Source organism: Saimiri boliviensis, chromosome 1 (genome assembly GCF_048565385.1).
Source record: "Saimiri boliviensis isolate mSaiBol1 chromosome 1, mSaiBol1.pri, whole genome shotgun sequence".
Taxonomy (NCBI): domain Eukaryota; kingdom Metazoa; phylum Chordata; class Mammalia; order Primates; family Cebidae; genus Saimiri; species Saimiri boliviensis.
This window is the reverse complement of record NC_133449.1, coordinates 23414765-23431130: the sequence shown is the minus strand read 5'-3', so window position 1 is coordinate 23431130 and position 16366 is coordinate 23414765. Positions and strand designations below refer to the sequence as shown.

The window sequence follows — 16366 nt, the reverse complement described above, 5'->3', positions numbered from 1 at the left end:
AGCGAAAAGGGGGAAAGGGCACAAAGAAGAGAGGAAGGAAATGTGAAATCGGCGGAGAGCAGACCTTCAAACCCTCAGAGAAAGCGAGCGGTGGGAGAGGCTGAAGCCGCCAACAGGCATACCGTGCAGCGCCGGAGCGCGACCGTGCAGCGCTCGCCTTTGAAAATGGAAACACTGTGTTGCGCGTCACTCGAAGTTTCCGAACGCCCTGCGAGAGAACCCGGAGCTGCGCCTTCAGCGAGCTCGCGAGCCAAGCCGCAGGCAGAGTCCCGGGCCCGGGGTCGCCGCTCACCTCGTCGGGGCGGGAGCCTGGCCCCGGCTCCGCCGCGGGCGCCCCTTCCCGAGTCGCGGACGCGCGGCCCTCCGGAGCGAGACGGCCCCACACCGCGAGCCGCGGCGGCCCGGCCACGGGAGACGACTCCTCGAACCCACCCGGCGGGCGGCCACCCTGCCCCGCCCTCACCCCGCCGGACGCGGCGCGACCCCGGGACCCTCACCTCCGGGCACAGCCTCCCGGCCTCGGCCTCACTCCGCCCAGGCGCCGCGGGCACCGTTTGGCCGCGGGCTCCGTTTGGCCGGAGCCCTTCAGACCCGGAGCGCCGCCGCCCCAAACCTCCTCAGACGCCGCGGCCGCGCCGCTGAGATCCCGCGCGCCTCACAGTCTCAGTCGGGCGCCAAGCGCGCGCCCACGGCGGCTCCGCGCAGACCCCAGGAGCCCGCGCGGGCGCGGGGGCGCGCCAAGGGGCGGGGCTTAACGCGTTCCGGCGCTTCGGGCCCGGCGGAGAACGGCGCTCACGGCCGCCGCGCCTTCCCGCAGCGGGCCGTGAGTCTGGCTGCCTCTTCCCTGGGCGCGGGAGACACAGACACCGTGGTGTGTGCTCACCGCAGAACCCAGCGTAGGCTGACCCAGGTACCTCCTCAGCCTCTGAAGCCGGGGAGAGACGTCCCAGCATTCTGACAATGTGGAACTTGACCTGAGCCCCGCGGCCCTGGACAGCGACATTGAAGACACCCCCACACCGCTTTGTGTTCCTAATAGGACTTTATTGCACGCAGACGCCCTTCCCCATAAGACTTAGTCACGACTCAAGGATGCCCCCGTGGTTAGCTGTGGAAAAGTCAGGCCCAAACCCTCTGAATTCCAGTTCTCCCCCTCACAAAGGTTAGCTGACCTGCCCGTGCTCACGATGTGGACAAACGCCAGCTGCCTTGCCTCGACCGGACTTTTGTGAAGCCTCCCTCCCCGGGCCTCTGCAAGCGGCAGCCAGCGACCACCCCTCCTCGACCACCGCCCGAAAATAGGCGGACCCCAAGGGGAACATTCTGTCTAGTCTCATCGCTGTCACCCTCCACGCTTCTCCCCACCTCCCCACACCCGGGTCTTTCTAGCCCTGTTCACTCCTCTCTGGAACAGGAAAGCCCTTTTCTGCCTGACCCAGGAGATCGCTGCAGATCTCATGGTTGGAGGGTTCTCCCGGTTGCGGTAGCCTCCCCCAAACCCCACTCTCAATTGCAATCGTTTCTTTCCCTTTTCTTGGATCTCTTACACTGAAATCTCTCCTTAAGTATATCCAGATTTGTTTTTTTATTTTATAGTCTAGCATTCTTCCTATTGCAACTGTCCTTCTTCCCATTGCAATAGTTCTCCGCCCTTGTTGCAATAGTCCATTTTCCCCCAACCCCCATTGCAGTAATCCTTTCCGAATAAAGTCTCGGCTTGCCTAAATCCGGATTTATTTGTTAGTCTTTAGTGCTGGGACTCAGATTGAGATTGAGCCTCACTTACAGACCCATGCCATTTCCCATCCTCCACCCCCCTCATCTCCTGTTCAGCGATTTCAGGAGCCTGTGGTGAGTTCAAATCTCAGTGCTCTTGAAGCACAGTAAGGAGTTAATTTGATCCCTTCGGGCAAAGAGACGTTTCTTTGACCCTTCTGTGAGGGCTCTTCCAATTTTTTGGTCCCAGCACCATTTAATGAAGAGAGATTCTTCCCTTGTCAAAAATTAATTGACTATAGATGTATAAGTTTATTTCTGTACTCTCAATTCGACACCATTGATTATATAACTTATCTTTATGCTACCACCATACTGTTTTGCTTACTGTAGCTTTGTAGCAGGTTTTGAAATCACACCTCCCACTTTGCTCTTGTTTTTCAAGGTTGTTTTGTCCCTTGCAATTTCGTACGACTTTTAGCTCAGCTTTTCCCTTTCTGTTAAAAACATTAAAAGGGAGGTGGGGTGTTGGGATTTTGACAGGGGTCTCTCTGAATTGGTAGATCAACTTGAGAAGCATTGATATCTTAACAATATTAAGTCTTCAAATCCTTAAGCATGAATATTTTTCCATCTACAGTCATGGGCCACATAACAACCTTTTGGTCCATGACTTACAGCATATATGATGGTGGTCACATAAGATTTTAAGGCTGTATTTTTACTGTATCTTATGTTTAGATACACAAATATTATCATTGTGTTACGGTTGTCTACAGTATTCAATACAGTAACGTGCTGTCTAGGCTTGTAGCCCAGGAGCAAGGCTATGAATATTGCCTAGATGTGTAGTACACTAGACAATCCAGGTTTGTGTAAGTATACTCTGTGATGTTCACACAACAATGAAATCACTTAGGGACACATTTCTCAGAAGGTACATTCATCATTAAGCAATATATGATCACACTTAGACCTTTAATTTCTTTCAGTAGTGTTTTATGGTTTTTAGTGTACAAGTCTTATACCTCCTTGGTTAAATATATTTCTTTTCTTTTCTTCTTCTTTTTTTTTTTTTTTTTTGAGACAAAGTCTTGCCCTCTTGCCCATGCTGGAGTGCAATGGCGAGATCTCAGTTCACTGCAACCTCCACCAACTGGGTTCAAGCAATTCTCCTGCCTCAGCCTCCCCAGTAGCTGGGATTACAGGTGCAGGCCACCATGCCTGGCTAATTGTTTCTTTTTCTTTTGTGTCTTTAGTAGAAACGAGGTTTCACCATGTTGGCCAGGCTGGTCTCAACTAGACTTCCTGACCTTGTGGTTCATCCACCTCAGCCTCTCAAAGTGCTGGGATTACAGGTGTGAGCCACTGCGCCCAGCCAGTTAAATATATTTCAAAGTATTTTATTCTTTTTGATGCTACTGCAAAAGGAATTGATTTATTTCCTTTTTGGATTTTTTATTGCCAGTATTTGGAAACACCACTGATTTTATGTGTTGATCTTGTATCTAACTTTACTGCATTCATTTATTAGCTCTAATCATTTGCTAGAGATGGGGTATTCTTATGTTACCCAGGTTGATCTCAAACTTCTGGGCTCAAGTGATCCTCCCACCACGATGTCCTGAGTAGCTAAGACCACAGATGTGTGCCACCATGCCCAACTAATTAAATTTTTTTGAGGTGGGGAGAAGGGGAAATTTTTGTTTGTTTGTTTGTTTTTTGTAGAGACGTGGCTTCACTGTGTTGCCCAGGCTGGTCTCCAACCCCTGGCTGGCCTCAAGCTATCCTCCTTCTTGGGCCTCCCAAAGCACTGGGATTACAGGTATGAGATACCATACTTGGCCTCAGTTTTATATCTTTCTAATTTGGATGCCTTTTATTTATTTTTCTTGCCTAATTACTCTAGCTAGAACTTCCAGTACAATGTTGAATAGAAATGATGAGGCTGGGTGTGGTGGCTCACACCTGTAATGTCAGCACTTTGGGAGCTAAGGCAGGAGAATTGCTTGAGCCCAGGAATTTGAGACCAACCTGGGGCAACATAGCGATACCCCATTATTAGAGTTAAAATTTTTTTTTAAAAAAGAAATTATGAGGCTGAGTATGGTGGTTCACACCTGTAATCCCAGCTCTCTGGGAGGCTAAGGTGGGTGAATCACTTGAGGCCAGTAGCTCAAGACCAGCCTGTCCAACATGGTGAAACCCCATCCCTACTAAAAATACAAAAATTAGCTGTGCATGGTGGTGGGTGCCTGTAATCCCTGTTACTTGGGGAGGCTGAGGCAGGAGAATCACTTGAACCCAAGGGGCGGAGGTTTCAGTGAGCCGAGATCACACCAGTGCACTCCAGCCTGTGAGACAGAGCAAGACTCTGTCTCAAAAAAAGAAAGAAAGAAAGAAAGAAAGAAAGAAAGAAAGAAAGAAAGAAAGAAAGAAAGAAAGGATGGGAGTGGGTGTCTTTGCCTTGTTCCTAATTTTAGAAAAAAAACTTTCAGTCTTTCTTCATTGAATATGATGTTAGCTGTGTGTTTTTCTTTCTTTTCTTTTCTTTTCTTTTCTTTTTTTTTTTTTTGAGATAGTCTCCCTCCATCCCTGCATGGTAACCTCTATTCTACTTTCTTTTTTTTCTGTTTTTTTTAATTGAGATGGGATTTCACCATGTTGCCCAGGCTGGTCTCAAACTCCTGGACTCAAAGCAATTTTCCCATCTTGGCCTTCCAAAGTGCTAGGATTACAGGTGGGAGCCACCATGCATAACCTATTTTACTTTCTGTCTCTAGGAACTTGCCCATTCTAGATACCTCATGTAGATGGAATCTTGCAATATTTGTTCTTTTGTGCCTGGCTTATTTCACTTAGTGTAATTCTTTTCTTTCCTTTCTTTCTTTCTTCTTTCTTTTCTTTTTTTTTTTTTTGAGACCGAGTCTTGCTCTGTCACCAGGCTGGAGTCCAGTGGCGCAATCTTGAAGCGATTCTCCTGCCTCAGCTTCCCAAGTAGCTGGGACTACAGGCACAAACCATCACACCCAGCTAATTTTTGTATTTTTAGTAGAGACGGGGTTTCACCCTGTTGGCCAGGATGGTCTTGCTCTCTTGACCTCATGATCCACCCACCTCAGCCTCCCAAAGTACTGGGAATGAGCCACTGTACCCGACGTCATATCGTTTCTCAAATGGCAGCACCATCTTACATTACTACCAGCAATGTACCTGTGTTCCAATTTCTCTATATCCTCCCAATACTTGTTATTTTCTGTGTGTGTGTATATGTACGTGTGTTTATAATAGCCATCCTAATTGAGTACGAAGTGGTATCTCATTGTGATTTTGATTTGCATTTCCCTGATGATTAGTGATGCTAAATATCTTTTCATGTGTCTATTGGCTGTTTGTATATTTTCTTTGGTAAAATACCTATTTAACTCTTTGTGAATTTTCAAATAGGGTTTTGTTTTGTTTTGTTTTGTTTTTGTTGAGTTACAGGAGTTTTGGGTTTTAAAAAATATATATTATGGATAGTAATACCTTATCAGATATGTGATTTGCAAATCTTTCCTCTCATCCTGTGAATTGTCTTTTCATTCTGGTGTTAGTATCCTTTGATACACAAAAGTTTAAAATTTCAGTCAAATTAATGTATTCTTGTTTTTGTTATACTTTTGGTGTCATATCCAAGAAACTATTGCCAAATCCAGTGTCATGAAGATTTCTGTTTTTTTCTAAACATTTTATAACTTTAGCTCTGACATTTAGATGTTTGCTCCATTTTTATTTTTGTGTATGGTGTATGATAAGAATTCACTTTATTCTTTTGCATATGGACATCCAGCTTTTTCAGCACCATTTGCTGAAGAGATTGTCCTTTCCCCATAGAATGGTCTTGGAATAAATCCCACTGGGGATCAATTAATCACTTGGTCATGGTGTATAATCTTTTACTATGCTAGTGGATTTTGTTTCTTAGTATTTTGCTGGGTTTGTTTTGTTTTGTTTTGTTTTGTTTTGTTTTGTTTTTCTGAGATGGAGTCTCACTCTGTCGCCCAGGCTGGAGTGCATGGGTGCGATCTCGGCTCACTGCAATCTCTGTCTTTCAGGTTCAAGCAATTCTCCTGCTTTAGCCTCCCAAATATTTGGGATTACACGTGTGTACCACCATTTTTGGGTAATTTTCATATTTTCAGTAGAGACGGGGTTTTGCCATGTTGGCCAGGCTGGTCTTGAACTCCTGACCTCAGGTGATCCATCCACCTTGAGATCCCAAAGTGCTGAGATTACAGGCATAAGCCGCCGCATCCAGGCTTGCTTCTATTCTCTATTTATCTCCACTCTATTCTTTATTTCCTTCTGTTACTTGGGTTTAGTTTGCTCTTTTTCTAATTTATTTCTGTGTTGGTGTTTTAGTTATAAGTGCAAACACTCAAACAGGACTGTAAGCTCCTTAAGGGTACAGATTGAGTAATTTGTTCATTAGATATTCTCCAGAGTACTTTTCACAGTAGCTATTTCACAGGTGCCTAACAGAGGTCAGTGAATGCTTTTTGAATTGATTTAGAAGGATGATATGTGGCACTCAGCAATCTGCTCCTCATCCTGCATCCTCTTTCCCAATTGGTAGCCCCACCAACCATCCAGTTCGGAACAGAAACCAAGTGATCATCTTTGAGATTTCTTTCCCTTGAGATGAATATCTAGGTCAGCACTGTTCAGCAGAATTTTCTGTGATGATGGAATTGTTTTTACATTGTCCAACACATTGGCTACTTAGCAACATTTGCTTATTGAATATTTGAAACATGGTAGTGTGACTGAGGGGTTGAATTTTTAATTTTTTAAAGTTAAATAACTACATCTGGCTAGAAATCACATTGAACAGTGCACCATTCTAAGGTCAACAATTCTTCTTCTTCTTCTTTTTTTTTTTTTTTTTTTTTTTTTTTTTTTAGACATAGTCTTGCTCTGTTGCCCAGGCTGGAGTGTGGAGTGTAGTAGTGTGATCTTGGCTCACTGCAACCTCTGTATCCCAGGTTCAAGCAATTCTTCTGCCTCAGCCTTCTGAGTAGCTGGGATTACAGGCATGTACCACCATACCCAGTTAATTTTTGTATTTGTAGTAGAGACAGAGTTTCACCATGTTGTCCAGGCTAGTCTCAAACTCCCAACCTCAAGTCCCCCTTGGCCTCCTAATTAGTGCTGGGATTACAGGCGTGAGCCACCATGCCCAGCCTAATGTCAACAATTCTGATTTTGCCTCTTGATTTAGTGTTTCTCAAAATGTTTCACGGATCTTAAAGATGCAGTTCCATGGATTGCATCCTACACCTACCAAATCAGGACCATCTCTTTATTGATGGCCTCCCTATAGACTTGCAGTATCTCACTTTAGTTCCATTGGAAGTATAGTTTTGTCTTGTTTAGTTTTTCTTTTCTTTTGAGACAGGGCCTTGCCCTGCTGCCCAGGCTGGAGTGCAGTGGAGTGACGAAGGCTCACTACAACCTCAAACTCCTAGGCCCAAGTGATCCTCCTGCCTCAGTCCCCTGAGTAGCTGGGACTACAGGTACTTACATCATGCCCAACTGATTTATGGCTCTTGCTTTTGGTGGCATGTTTAAGAATACTTTATTCTTTTTATTTTAGTTTTTTGAGATAGAGTTTCACTCTTGTTACCCAGGCTGGAGTGCAATGGTGCGATCTCGACTCACCACAACCTCTGCCTCTGGGTTCAAGCAATTCTCCTGCCTCAGCCTTCTGAATGGCTGGGATTACAGGTATGAGCCACCACGTCCAGCTAATTTTGTATTTTTAGTAGAGATGGGGTTTCTCCATGTTGGTCAGACTGGTCTCAAACTCTGACCTCAGGTGATCCACCCGCCTTGGCCTCCCAAAGTGTTGGGGTCACAAGCATGAACCACTGTGCCTGGCCTATTCTTTTTCTTTTTTTGAGATGGAGTCTCACTCTGTCGCCAGGTTGGAGTGCAGTGGTGTGATCTTGGCTTACTGCAACCTCCATCTCCTGGGGTTCAAGCGGTTCTCCTGCCTCAGTCTCCCAAATAGCTGGGACTACAGGCATCTGCCAACACACCCGGCTAATTTTTCTGTTTTTAGTAGAGATGGGGTTTCACCATGTTGACCAGGATGGTCTTGATCTGTTGACCTCATGATCCACCCACCTCGGCCTCCCAAAGTGCTGGGATTACAGGTGTGAGCCACCACACCCAGCCCTCTTTTTATTTTTATAAGATTTACTTCATTATTTTAAAATGTGTTTTGTCATTTTTTGCTCATTAGTTCTAATATCTTCTTTATTTATTTAATTTTAAATTACTACGGCTATATAACAGTTGTAAATTTTTTTTTTTTTTTTTTTTTTTTTTTTTTTTTTTTTTTTTTTTGAGACGGAGTTTCGCTCTTGTTAAGCCAGGCTGGAGTGCAATGGCACGATCTCGGCTCACCGCAACCTCTGCCTCCTGGGTTCAGGCAATTCTCCTGCCTCAGCCTCCTGAGTAGCTGGGATTACAGGCACACACCACCATGCCCAGCTAATTTTTTGTATTTTTAGTAGAGACGGGGTTTCACCATGTTGACCAGGCTGGTCTCGATCTCTTGACCTTGTGATCCACCCGCCTCGGCCTCCCAAAGTGCTGGGATTACAGGCTTGAGCCACCACGCCCGGCCAACAGTTGTAAATTTTTTTTTGAGAAAGGTTTTCACTATGTTACCCAGGCTAGACTGTAGTGGCACTAACATGGCTCACTGCAGCCTCTGCCTCTTGGGATCATGATCCTCCTACCTCAGCCTCCTGAGTCGCTAGGAATATAGAAGCATGCCACCATGCCTGGCTAATTTTTAAAAAAGTTTTTGTAGAGTCAGGGTCTCATTATGTTGCCCAGGCCGGTCTTGAATGCCTGGGCTCAAGGAATATTCCAAATAAAAATAATTATTTATTATTTAAAAATAAATAATTTTAGTTATTTTGAAATATACAGGACAGGAGCGGTGGCTCATGTCTGTAATCCCAGCACTTTGGGAGGCCGAGGTGGGTGGATCACCTGAGATTGGGAGTTTGAGACCAGCCTGACCAACATGGAGAAACTCTGTCTCTACTAAAAATACAAAAAATTAGCCAGGGGTGGTTACACGCCTGTAATCTTAACTACTCAGGAGGCTGAGGCAGTAGAATCATTTGAAATTCACAGGTGGAGGTTGCGGTGAGCCAAGATCCTGCTATTGCACTCCAGCCTGGCCAAGAGCGAAACTATTTCTCAAAAAACAAAAAACAAAAAAAAAAAAAGAAAAGAAAAGAGAAATATATATTACGTTATTGTATATGAATACCTTAGTTATTGAATATTATATATAAATAATATGCAATAACTTATTTTATATTAATAATTATGTCTAGTGTTCAGTAGCACTAGGTATAATTCCTTCCATCTTCTTTCTTTATATTACTTATCTGAATATAAATCTGTGGGTCTCATTCTGTTGCCTATTTTTTTGCTGGCTGTCATGATGATTCTTTTGTGTTTTGTGATTTTCTATTTTTACTGTGAATCATATTGATTGGACTTTATTTTGTGCCTTCTGTTGGAGGTATATTCTGTCAGAGACAATTGATGTTTGCTTCTGCTTGCTTAAGATCACTTTGACTCAAGTCTGTTTAACCTAAATTATTGTCCTGAGGGTCTTCATACTTACCAGCCTTGGTGAATTCAGGCTGTAAACCTCTTGATCAGTGTGTTGTTATGAATTCTCAAGGAATAAGTTTTAGAGTTAACATTTGTTGATAATAAATGACATAGGTTATGGTAACCTGGTCTTCCCAATTTAGGACTACAGAAACAAACACACAGAGGAAAAAAAAAAAAAGGAGGAAAGCACACAAATCCTTTGTATATAGTTTGCATACCACACACCTCTGCGGGACACTAGCCTTTTTTAAAAAATCTTTTTTGAGACAGGGTGTTACTCTGTCACCCAGGCTGGGGTACAGTGGCATGAACTTGGCTCACTGCAATCTGGACATTCTGGGCTCAAGAGATTGATGATGCCAAAGTCTCAGGAGTGGCTGGGGCCACAGGCACCACACCCAGCTAATTAACAAATTTTTTTGGCTGGCCTGGTGACTCACACCTCTAATCCCAGCACTTTGGGAGGCTGATGTGGGTGGATCACTTGAGCCCAGGAGTTAGAGAGCAGCCTGGGTAATACAGGGGGACCTTGTCTCTACAAAAAACAAAATAATTAGCCTGGGTGGTAGTGGTGGCAGGTGCCTGTAGTCCCAGCTACTTGGAAGGCTGAGGCAGGGGGATTGCTTGAGCCTGGGAGGTCGAGGCTACAGTGAGCTGAGGTTGTGCTGCTGCACTCTAGCCTGGGTGACAGAGTGAGGTCCTGTTTCTCTCTCTTTTTTTGGTAGAGAGAGCATCTCACTGTGTTGCCCAGGGTGGTCTCTAACTCCTGGTCTCAAGCCATTGTTCTGCCTTGGCCTCTAAGTGCTGAGAATACAGGTGTGAACTACAGCACCTTGCTTAAACCAGCCTCTTTCCTCGGGAATTGACACTGGCTTATTCTGCACAATGACCTGATAGCTACCTGACGCAGGAAAATCCAGGTGTAGTTCCATTACGAGAAATCCACACCCGTTAAGAAGTCAGCTCTAGGTGGTAGGTGAAGTGTCCAGGAGAGGGCGTGGTATGCAAATTGTGTCAGAGGATTTATCTATTCTGGAATCCATACTGCTTCCCAAACAGAAAAACTCATTCCCAGTGTGGTACAGTTTTTTTAGAACGATTGGGAGCTTAGATGGCCAGAATACTCTAATTTTTATGCTATTTGGTCATTTTCAAGCCTTTTCTCGAGTCTTCAATTTTTTAAGTTTAATAAAGTTTAATAAACTTCTGCGCAATAAATAGTAGGCTATATCTAACGTACCATGAATTTTTTAAATGAACCTAATTCCTACTCGACAGCCGAGCTTTTCTCTTCTTCTTCTTCCTTTTTTTTTTTTTTTTTTTTTTTTTAAGACAGGGTCTGACTCTGTCGCCCAGGCTGGAGTGCAGTGGCGGGATTTCGGCTCACTACAACCTCCGTCTTCTGGGTTCAAGTGATTCTCGTGCCTCAGCTTCCCGAGCAGCTGGGATTACAGGTGCCCGCCACGATACCCAGCTATCTTTTGTATTTTTAATAGAGACGGGGTCCCACCATGTTGGTCAGACTGGTCTTGAACTCCTGACCTCAGGTGATCCACCTACTTAGGTCTCCGAAAGTGCTGGCATTACAGGCGTGAGCCACCGCACCCTGCCTGCAACAAAGCTTTTCATATGAATTGTGTGGCTTAATTTTTTTTTCTTTGAACGTTAAATTACAAATGTCGTATCTTTGGGTTCGGCTTTTTCAATTCTTAATTCTTCAGCGGGCCGGGGGCAGGGGACAGAGACAGAGGCGGCTCCTACAGGGAACTCATTCTTTGACTCCGCCTTAGATCTGGCTACGGGGGTAGGAAACGACCCTGCCTCGCTTTGTTTAAAGACGCAGGGTTCTAGCGTGGTGTTCCTCCCGCCCACCCCGCAACCCCCGGTTTTCTTCTTAAGCTCACCACGTTCCAGACAGTGCACAGATCAATTTTTATCACAGCTGTCATTCTCATTTTTACAGCCATGAAAAGTGTGATTCTAGTTAAGTGTCAGCCTCGGGTAGCTCGGGGATTCCCAGTCAACTCCTCGCACTTTCGTCGCTGCTTCCCTTCCACCCCGCGCCTTCGCTGGCCGTCCCCAGCTCCATCCAGGCAACGGGGGTGACGAGGGTGTCTGGGGCATTCGGGCCTGGCTGGTCGTAGGGCTTTAGGTCCAAGTCCACGCCGGCACTCGTCCTGATCAGTCTGGCTCTTCTGGTCCCCCTAGCTTTGCGGTCGCGGAGACAGGGAAACCATCGAGCTGACAGCCCAGAGCGTCGCTCGCTGGCTGCCAAGCGCTGACGCCGCGCCGGAGGCGGGGCCGCCGGAGGCCGCGGGGAGAGGAGCTAGCAGCGGGGAAGGGGAGGGCTGGCTGGCCTCGCAGCGCCCCGCCGCGGCTGCGGCCGGAAGCGGTCTCGTTGGCCCTGCGGCGCTGGAGCCCTGACGCACGGAGCTCGAGAGCGAGAACGGGAGAGAAAGGGGTAGAAATGGCGGCTCCGCTCGGCTCCCGCTGAGGAGGGCGAAGCCGGCGGAGTGTCTGTGCTGCCGGCCTGCAGCACCGCCCCCGCTTCCCGCTCGCCGCCTGCTCGCGCCGACTTCCCTCCCTCTGCCCGGCTCTCTGTTGTGTTCGTCTGCGCTCCGCACGCTCCGGGCCGGCTCGTCTCTCCCTGCCCGGCTCGGCTCCGCTGGCCCTGACTGACCGGCCGGCGGGCCGGCCTCGCTTGGCTCTCCCGGGCGCGGCGTGGACTCCGTCCTCCGGGCTGGACCATGGTGAACACCCGGAAGAGCTCTCTCCGCCTTCTCGGGTCCAAGTCTCCTGGTCCCGGGCCTGGGCCTGGGGCCGGAGCAGAGCCTGGGGCGACCGGAGGCAGCAGCCATTTCATCTCCTCTCGGACCCGGTCCTCCAAGACCCGCGCCGCCAGCTGCCCCGCCGCCAAGGCCGGGGGAAGCGGTGCCGCCGGCCTCGCTCTGGATGAGGCCAGGGTAAGCGCGGCGTCCCGAGTCCGGAGGCTCGGAAGTGTCAGCCCGGCCGCCGGGGCTTTGTCTGGACGGGTTGGGGGCAGGAAGCCTCAGCGGAGACCGCTCGGGCGGCTGGAGAGAGGGTCTGCGGGCGCGGTGGAGGGTGGCACCCGGGAGAAGGGCCGCGGCGCTGGCCCGTTTGCTTTTCCAGCCGGCCCGGCTCTTTTGTGTAAAGAACAGCTCTTGAGTCCAGGGGAGAGGGCTTTGGGGGTCCCTTTCGGGGGCATTCGAACGATTTGCTGTCCTTGTCCTTGTCCTGCCCCAGAGGGGAATTCTAGCGGGGAAGCAAGAGCGAAGGACCCGAGCCCCTGGGTGGGAGGGTTGGAGAAGTGAAAGTTTTCTGCGGTGTCAAACCCTTCTTGAAAGTGTGTCAGTTCCTGCCGCTGTCTAACTCCAGCTTACTCTCAGTTTGGGGGTGGTTCAAGTTGGTGAGGAAGTGAGCAGAGAGCTCCAGTTGGCAGCCGGGCAGGGATGCTGAAAAAAGTTTGTAGCTGCTCTGACATCCACTTTAAAAACAAAATCAACACTATCGCCTCTCCAGGCAGGAGAGATCAAACAGAATGTTGTAGCTGGGGAACCAGCCAGCTAGCTCACCAAGGTGCTGGTAGGAACCAGAGCTTTCAGGTCACAGAAGGAGCGCGTCGAAAGAAACAAGTGGAATGTGTCAGATAGTCAGCACTATCGTGCCAAAATTGTGTGGTTTCTTAGATGTCTACATTTTTGTCATGGGACTATATTACAAAAGGTGAATGAACACCATCGTTGTCATGCAGTTACAAAAATGACGTTTGAAGAACCTGGTGATTGAATTAGAAAGAGCCATAGATCTTGAAATTTCACTAAGCACAGATATTTATTGCTGTAAAGGAATTGACACTTTTATTTTACGATGAGATTGTTTCCGAAGTCAGAGCAGATTATACTGCTTCTGTCTAAAGGAGGTTGACTTGCTAGGTAATTTGGCTGGAAAATGCTGTTCATTTAAAATGTTCCTTTAATTCCACACCGTTTTGTGTTTCTTACTGGGGTGGGGGCGCGGGGAAGGAAGCAATTATTTTATGTTCAATAGGGGTCTACGAGATCGCGGTTTGTCTGTGCTTTTTCTCTTTGTGTTTTACACTGTTTTGACACTATCAGAATGAATCTAGGCAGAGACAACAGGAATGTTTTACCATACCACTCTGAAATTTTTTATTATATCTTTGAAAATAGTTTTGGCTTTTATTTGATAAAAATTTGGACATTATTTTTAGAACTGTCCTATTTAGTGGACTATTTTGGGGGTTTACAGATCTCTCAGGTTGAAATAAGAAGTCTAAATCTGAAAGTTGTGTAAACTATTGAGAATAAGTACTTTGAAGACGAGGCTTTCTGTGGAAACTTTCCAAACATGTTCAAGCTTCTTGATCTATTGATGCTATCACGTATTTTAAAATAAAACTAAATTTAAGAAAAGATCTGTTCTCTACATTTAAGGACAAAGAAAATATTTAGAGTGTAAGCATTTAATTGTATCGTGCTATGAATGCCTGGTCTATTAGAGCAGTGTCCCACTCATCTGAAGCAATTAGCTCATTTATCACTGATCAGTTTGTGGTCCCATTTTTGAATTCATGGATATCATGCTGTCCTTACCCCCTGAGGAATAAGGTGAGGTAATTTGTCAAGCAGCTGTTATAGAGATGTTAAAAGGCTAGGAATCAATAATCTAATGAGGAAATGAACATTTGGTAGCTTTTAAATTACTAGAAGAATGAAAGATATGAGAGCTCTTTGTAGAAGGGTACTAATGAAACTTTGTTTCAAAGATCCTTTTAAAATGTTTTAAAGCACCATAAATAACAGTCTACTGAAGATTTGCTTTGAAATATTTGTTTTTCAGTCTTAAGAAGATTTATGTTATGGCTCTAGTAGATTATGAAGTGATCTAATTGCTTTCTCTGAAAGATTTTTTAGAGGCTTACCGCTCTTACATAGAGATTGGACCTTTAAAAGATGCTAAATTATAATTCTGAATTTATTAAGTTTATGGACTACATATTTATTAAGCAGGCTGTATATTTCTTTGTTGTATATTTCTGGTTAGCTCTTCTCCAGTTTTGTAGGAATTTAGCACTCCTGCTTTACCCTTTCTGGAGTACTTAAAGGCACTCTCTCTGTCTATGGGGTCTGTAACAGACATTTACCAGTGTCTGTAAAGTCTTGATGCAAAATGGGGTTGCCCATGTTGTTGCTTTAGCAGATCCTTATTTTTGTAGGAAGAAATGTATTCCTGTTTGTAACATCTGTAATTGAGGAGTTTCTCCTTTTTCTGCTTTTGTGCCATGTTCTTAACTATACCTGATGCCTATTTTTCCCTCTTTTCCCTGTTTTTAGATTATTTCATTCATTGTGTCCAGAGACATTTTATTTGCTTTAAAAAGTCATAGCAGTTTGAGTTTTTCTTACAGTTTTGTCGTTTTCCCAAGTAGTGTCTGCATAGGATGGGTGGTAAATATACATTCTGCAGATTATTAGAATTATTTTTTCTCTTTTTTTAGTATTAAAAGCCTTTTATTTTTGACATGTAAAAGGTTGCACTTAGTGTATATAACTCTGTGAGTTTCTCCAAACTCACAGAGTTATATACACTATTTGTGAAACCATCAACACCATAGAGATATCCATCATTCCTAAAGTTTTCCTGTCCCTTTTATTATGAATGTCTTATTAGTATTATTTTTGTGGCAAGAACACTTGATATAAAATCTGCCCTCTTAGGAAATTTTAAGTATGCAATACTGTATTCTTAGATTGTAGGGACTATGTTATGTAGATCTCCAGAACTTACTTATCTGGCATAAGTCATACTTTATTGCTTCCCCCCAAGACCCTGGCAATCATCCTTCTACTCTCTGCTTCTGTGAATTTGCTAGTTTAGATTCCACATGTAAGTTGAGATCATACGGTATTTATCTTTCTGGGACTGGCTTATATTATTTAGTGTAATATCCTCTCGGTGCATCTGTTTTGTTGTAAGTGATGAGATTCCCTTCTTCAGCTTAATAGTATTCCACTGGGCATGCACACATGTACACCATGTTTCCTACCATTCATCTCTTGTTGGACATTTAGATTGTTTCTATAGCTTAGCTATTATGAATAATGCTACTGTGAACATGGGAGTGTAGATGTCCCCTTGAAAGCCTGATTTCAGTTCCTTTGGATAAATACCCAGAAGTGGGATTGCTGGATCATATGGTAGAGTTCTATTTTTATTTGTTTGAGGTACCTTCATACTATTTTCCATAGTGGCTGCACCGTTTTGCATTTCTACTGACATGTACGAGGATTCCCTTTTTTCCATCTCTCCCCAATATTTGTTGCCTCTTGTCTTTTTGATAAGAGCCATCTTGACAGGTATGAGGTGACACTTCATTGTGGTTTTGATTTGCATTTCCCTGATGATTAGTAATGTTGAGCACCTTTTCATATACCTGAGTGGTGTCTAATTAGTTAGGACCTTTTTTTCTCTAATGGTCAGGCTGGAGTGCAGTGGCACAGTCGTGGTTCACTGAAGCCTTAAAATCCTGCTTTGCTTATTAAAAAAAATTTTTTTTTCCTCTAGAGTTGTAGGAGTACCCTATGTATTTTGGAAATTAACTGCTTATCAGATACACAGTTTGCAGATTTTTCTCCTATTTTGTAGGTTGCCGTTGTGCCTACACTTTTAAATTTTCCTATTTTTTTTCCTCCCTTATCATTACCCACAATGCCCACACTTTTAAAATGTCAGGTTGTCTTTTAGTGCTATGCAGTTAGATGTAATTACTCCCCTACACTGTGGCTTTTTTGTTTCTTTCTCCAAGCTTGCATAAAGCTTGACCTCTTTTAGGTCAGTTAATCTGGCCTTCAGTCATTAAGTGTTTATTTGCTCCACCTAAGTGTCACTCCCAGTAAACAATCTAATACTGTATTCA

At 45.1% G+C, this 16366-nt stretch overlaps 2 protein-coding genes across 7 annotated transcripts in view; one reads left to right on the top strand and one right to left on the bottom strand.

The window, feature by feature from the left end:
- Positions 1–713, bottom strand: part of UBXN2A (UBX domain protein 2A) — a 59359-nt gene extending 58646 nt beyond the window's left edge. The window contains exon 1 of one of the 3 annotated variants that reach the window (XM_074394664.1): positions 498–713. The gene's annotated coding sequence lies outside the window, so the exon portion shown is untranslated. Of the gene's footprint in view, positions 1–122; positions 157–497 lie in introns of those variants that run through there. The other 2 variants (XM_039474228.2, XM_074394661.1) reach the window with 2 other exon arrangements.
- An 11027-nt stretch (positions 714–11740) lies between these two features.
- Positions 11741–16366, top strand: part of ATAD2B (ATPase family AAA domain containing 2B) — a 195650-nt gene continuing 191024 nt past the window's right edge. Inside the window, exon 1 of one of the 4 annotated variants that reach the window (XM_074394602.1) lies at positions 11741–12371. In XM_074394602.1, the coding sequence (XP_074250703.1) occupies positions 12156–12371 (216 nt within the window). In that variant the 5' untranslated portion in view covers positions 11741–12155. The remainder of the gene's footprint in view (positions 12372–16366) is intronic. The other 3 variants (XM_074394596.1, XM_074394609.1, XM_003935243.3) reach the window with 3 other exon arrangements.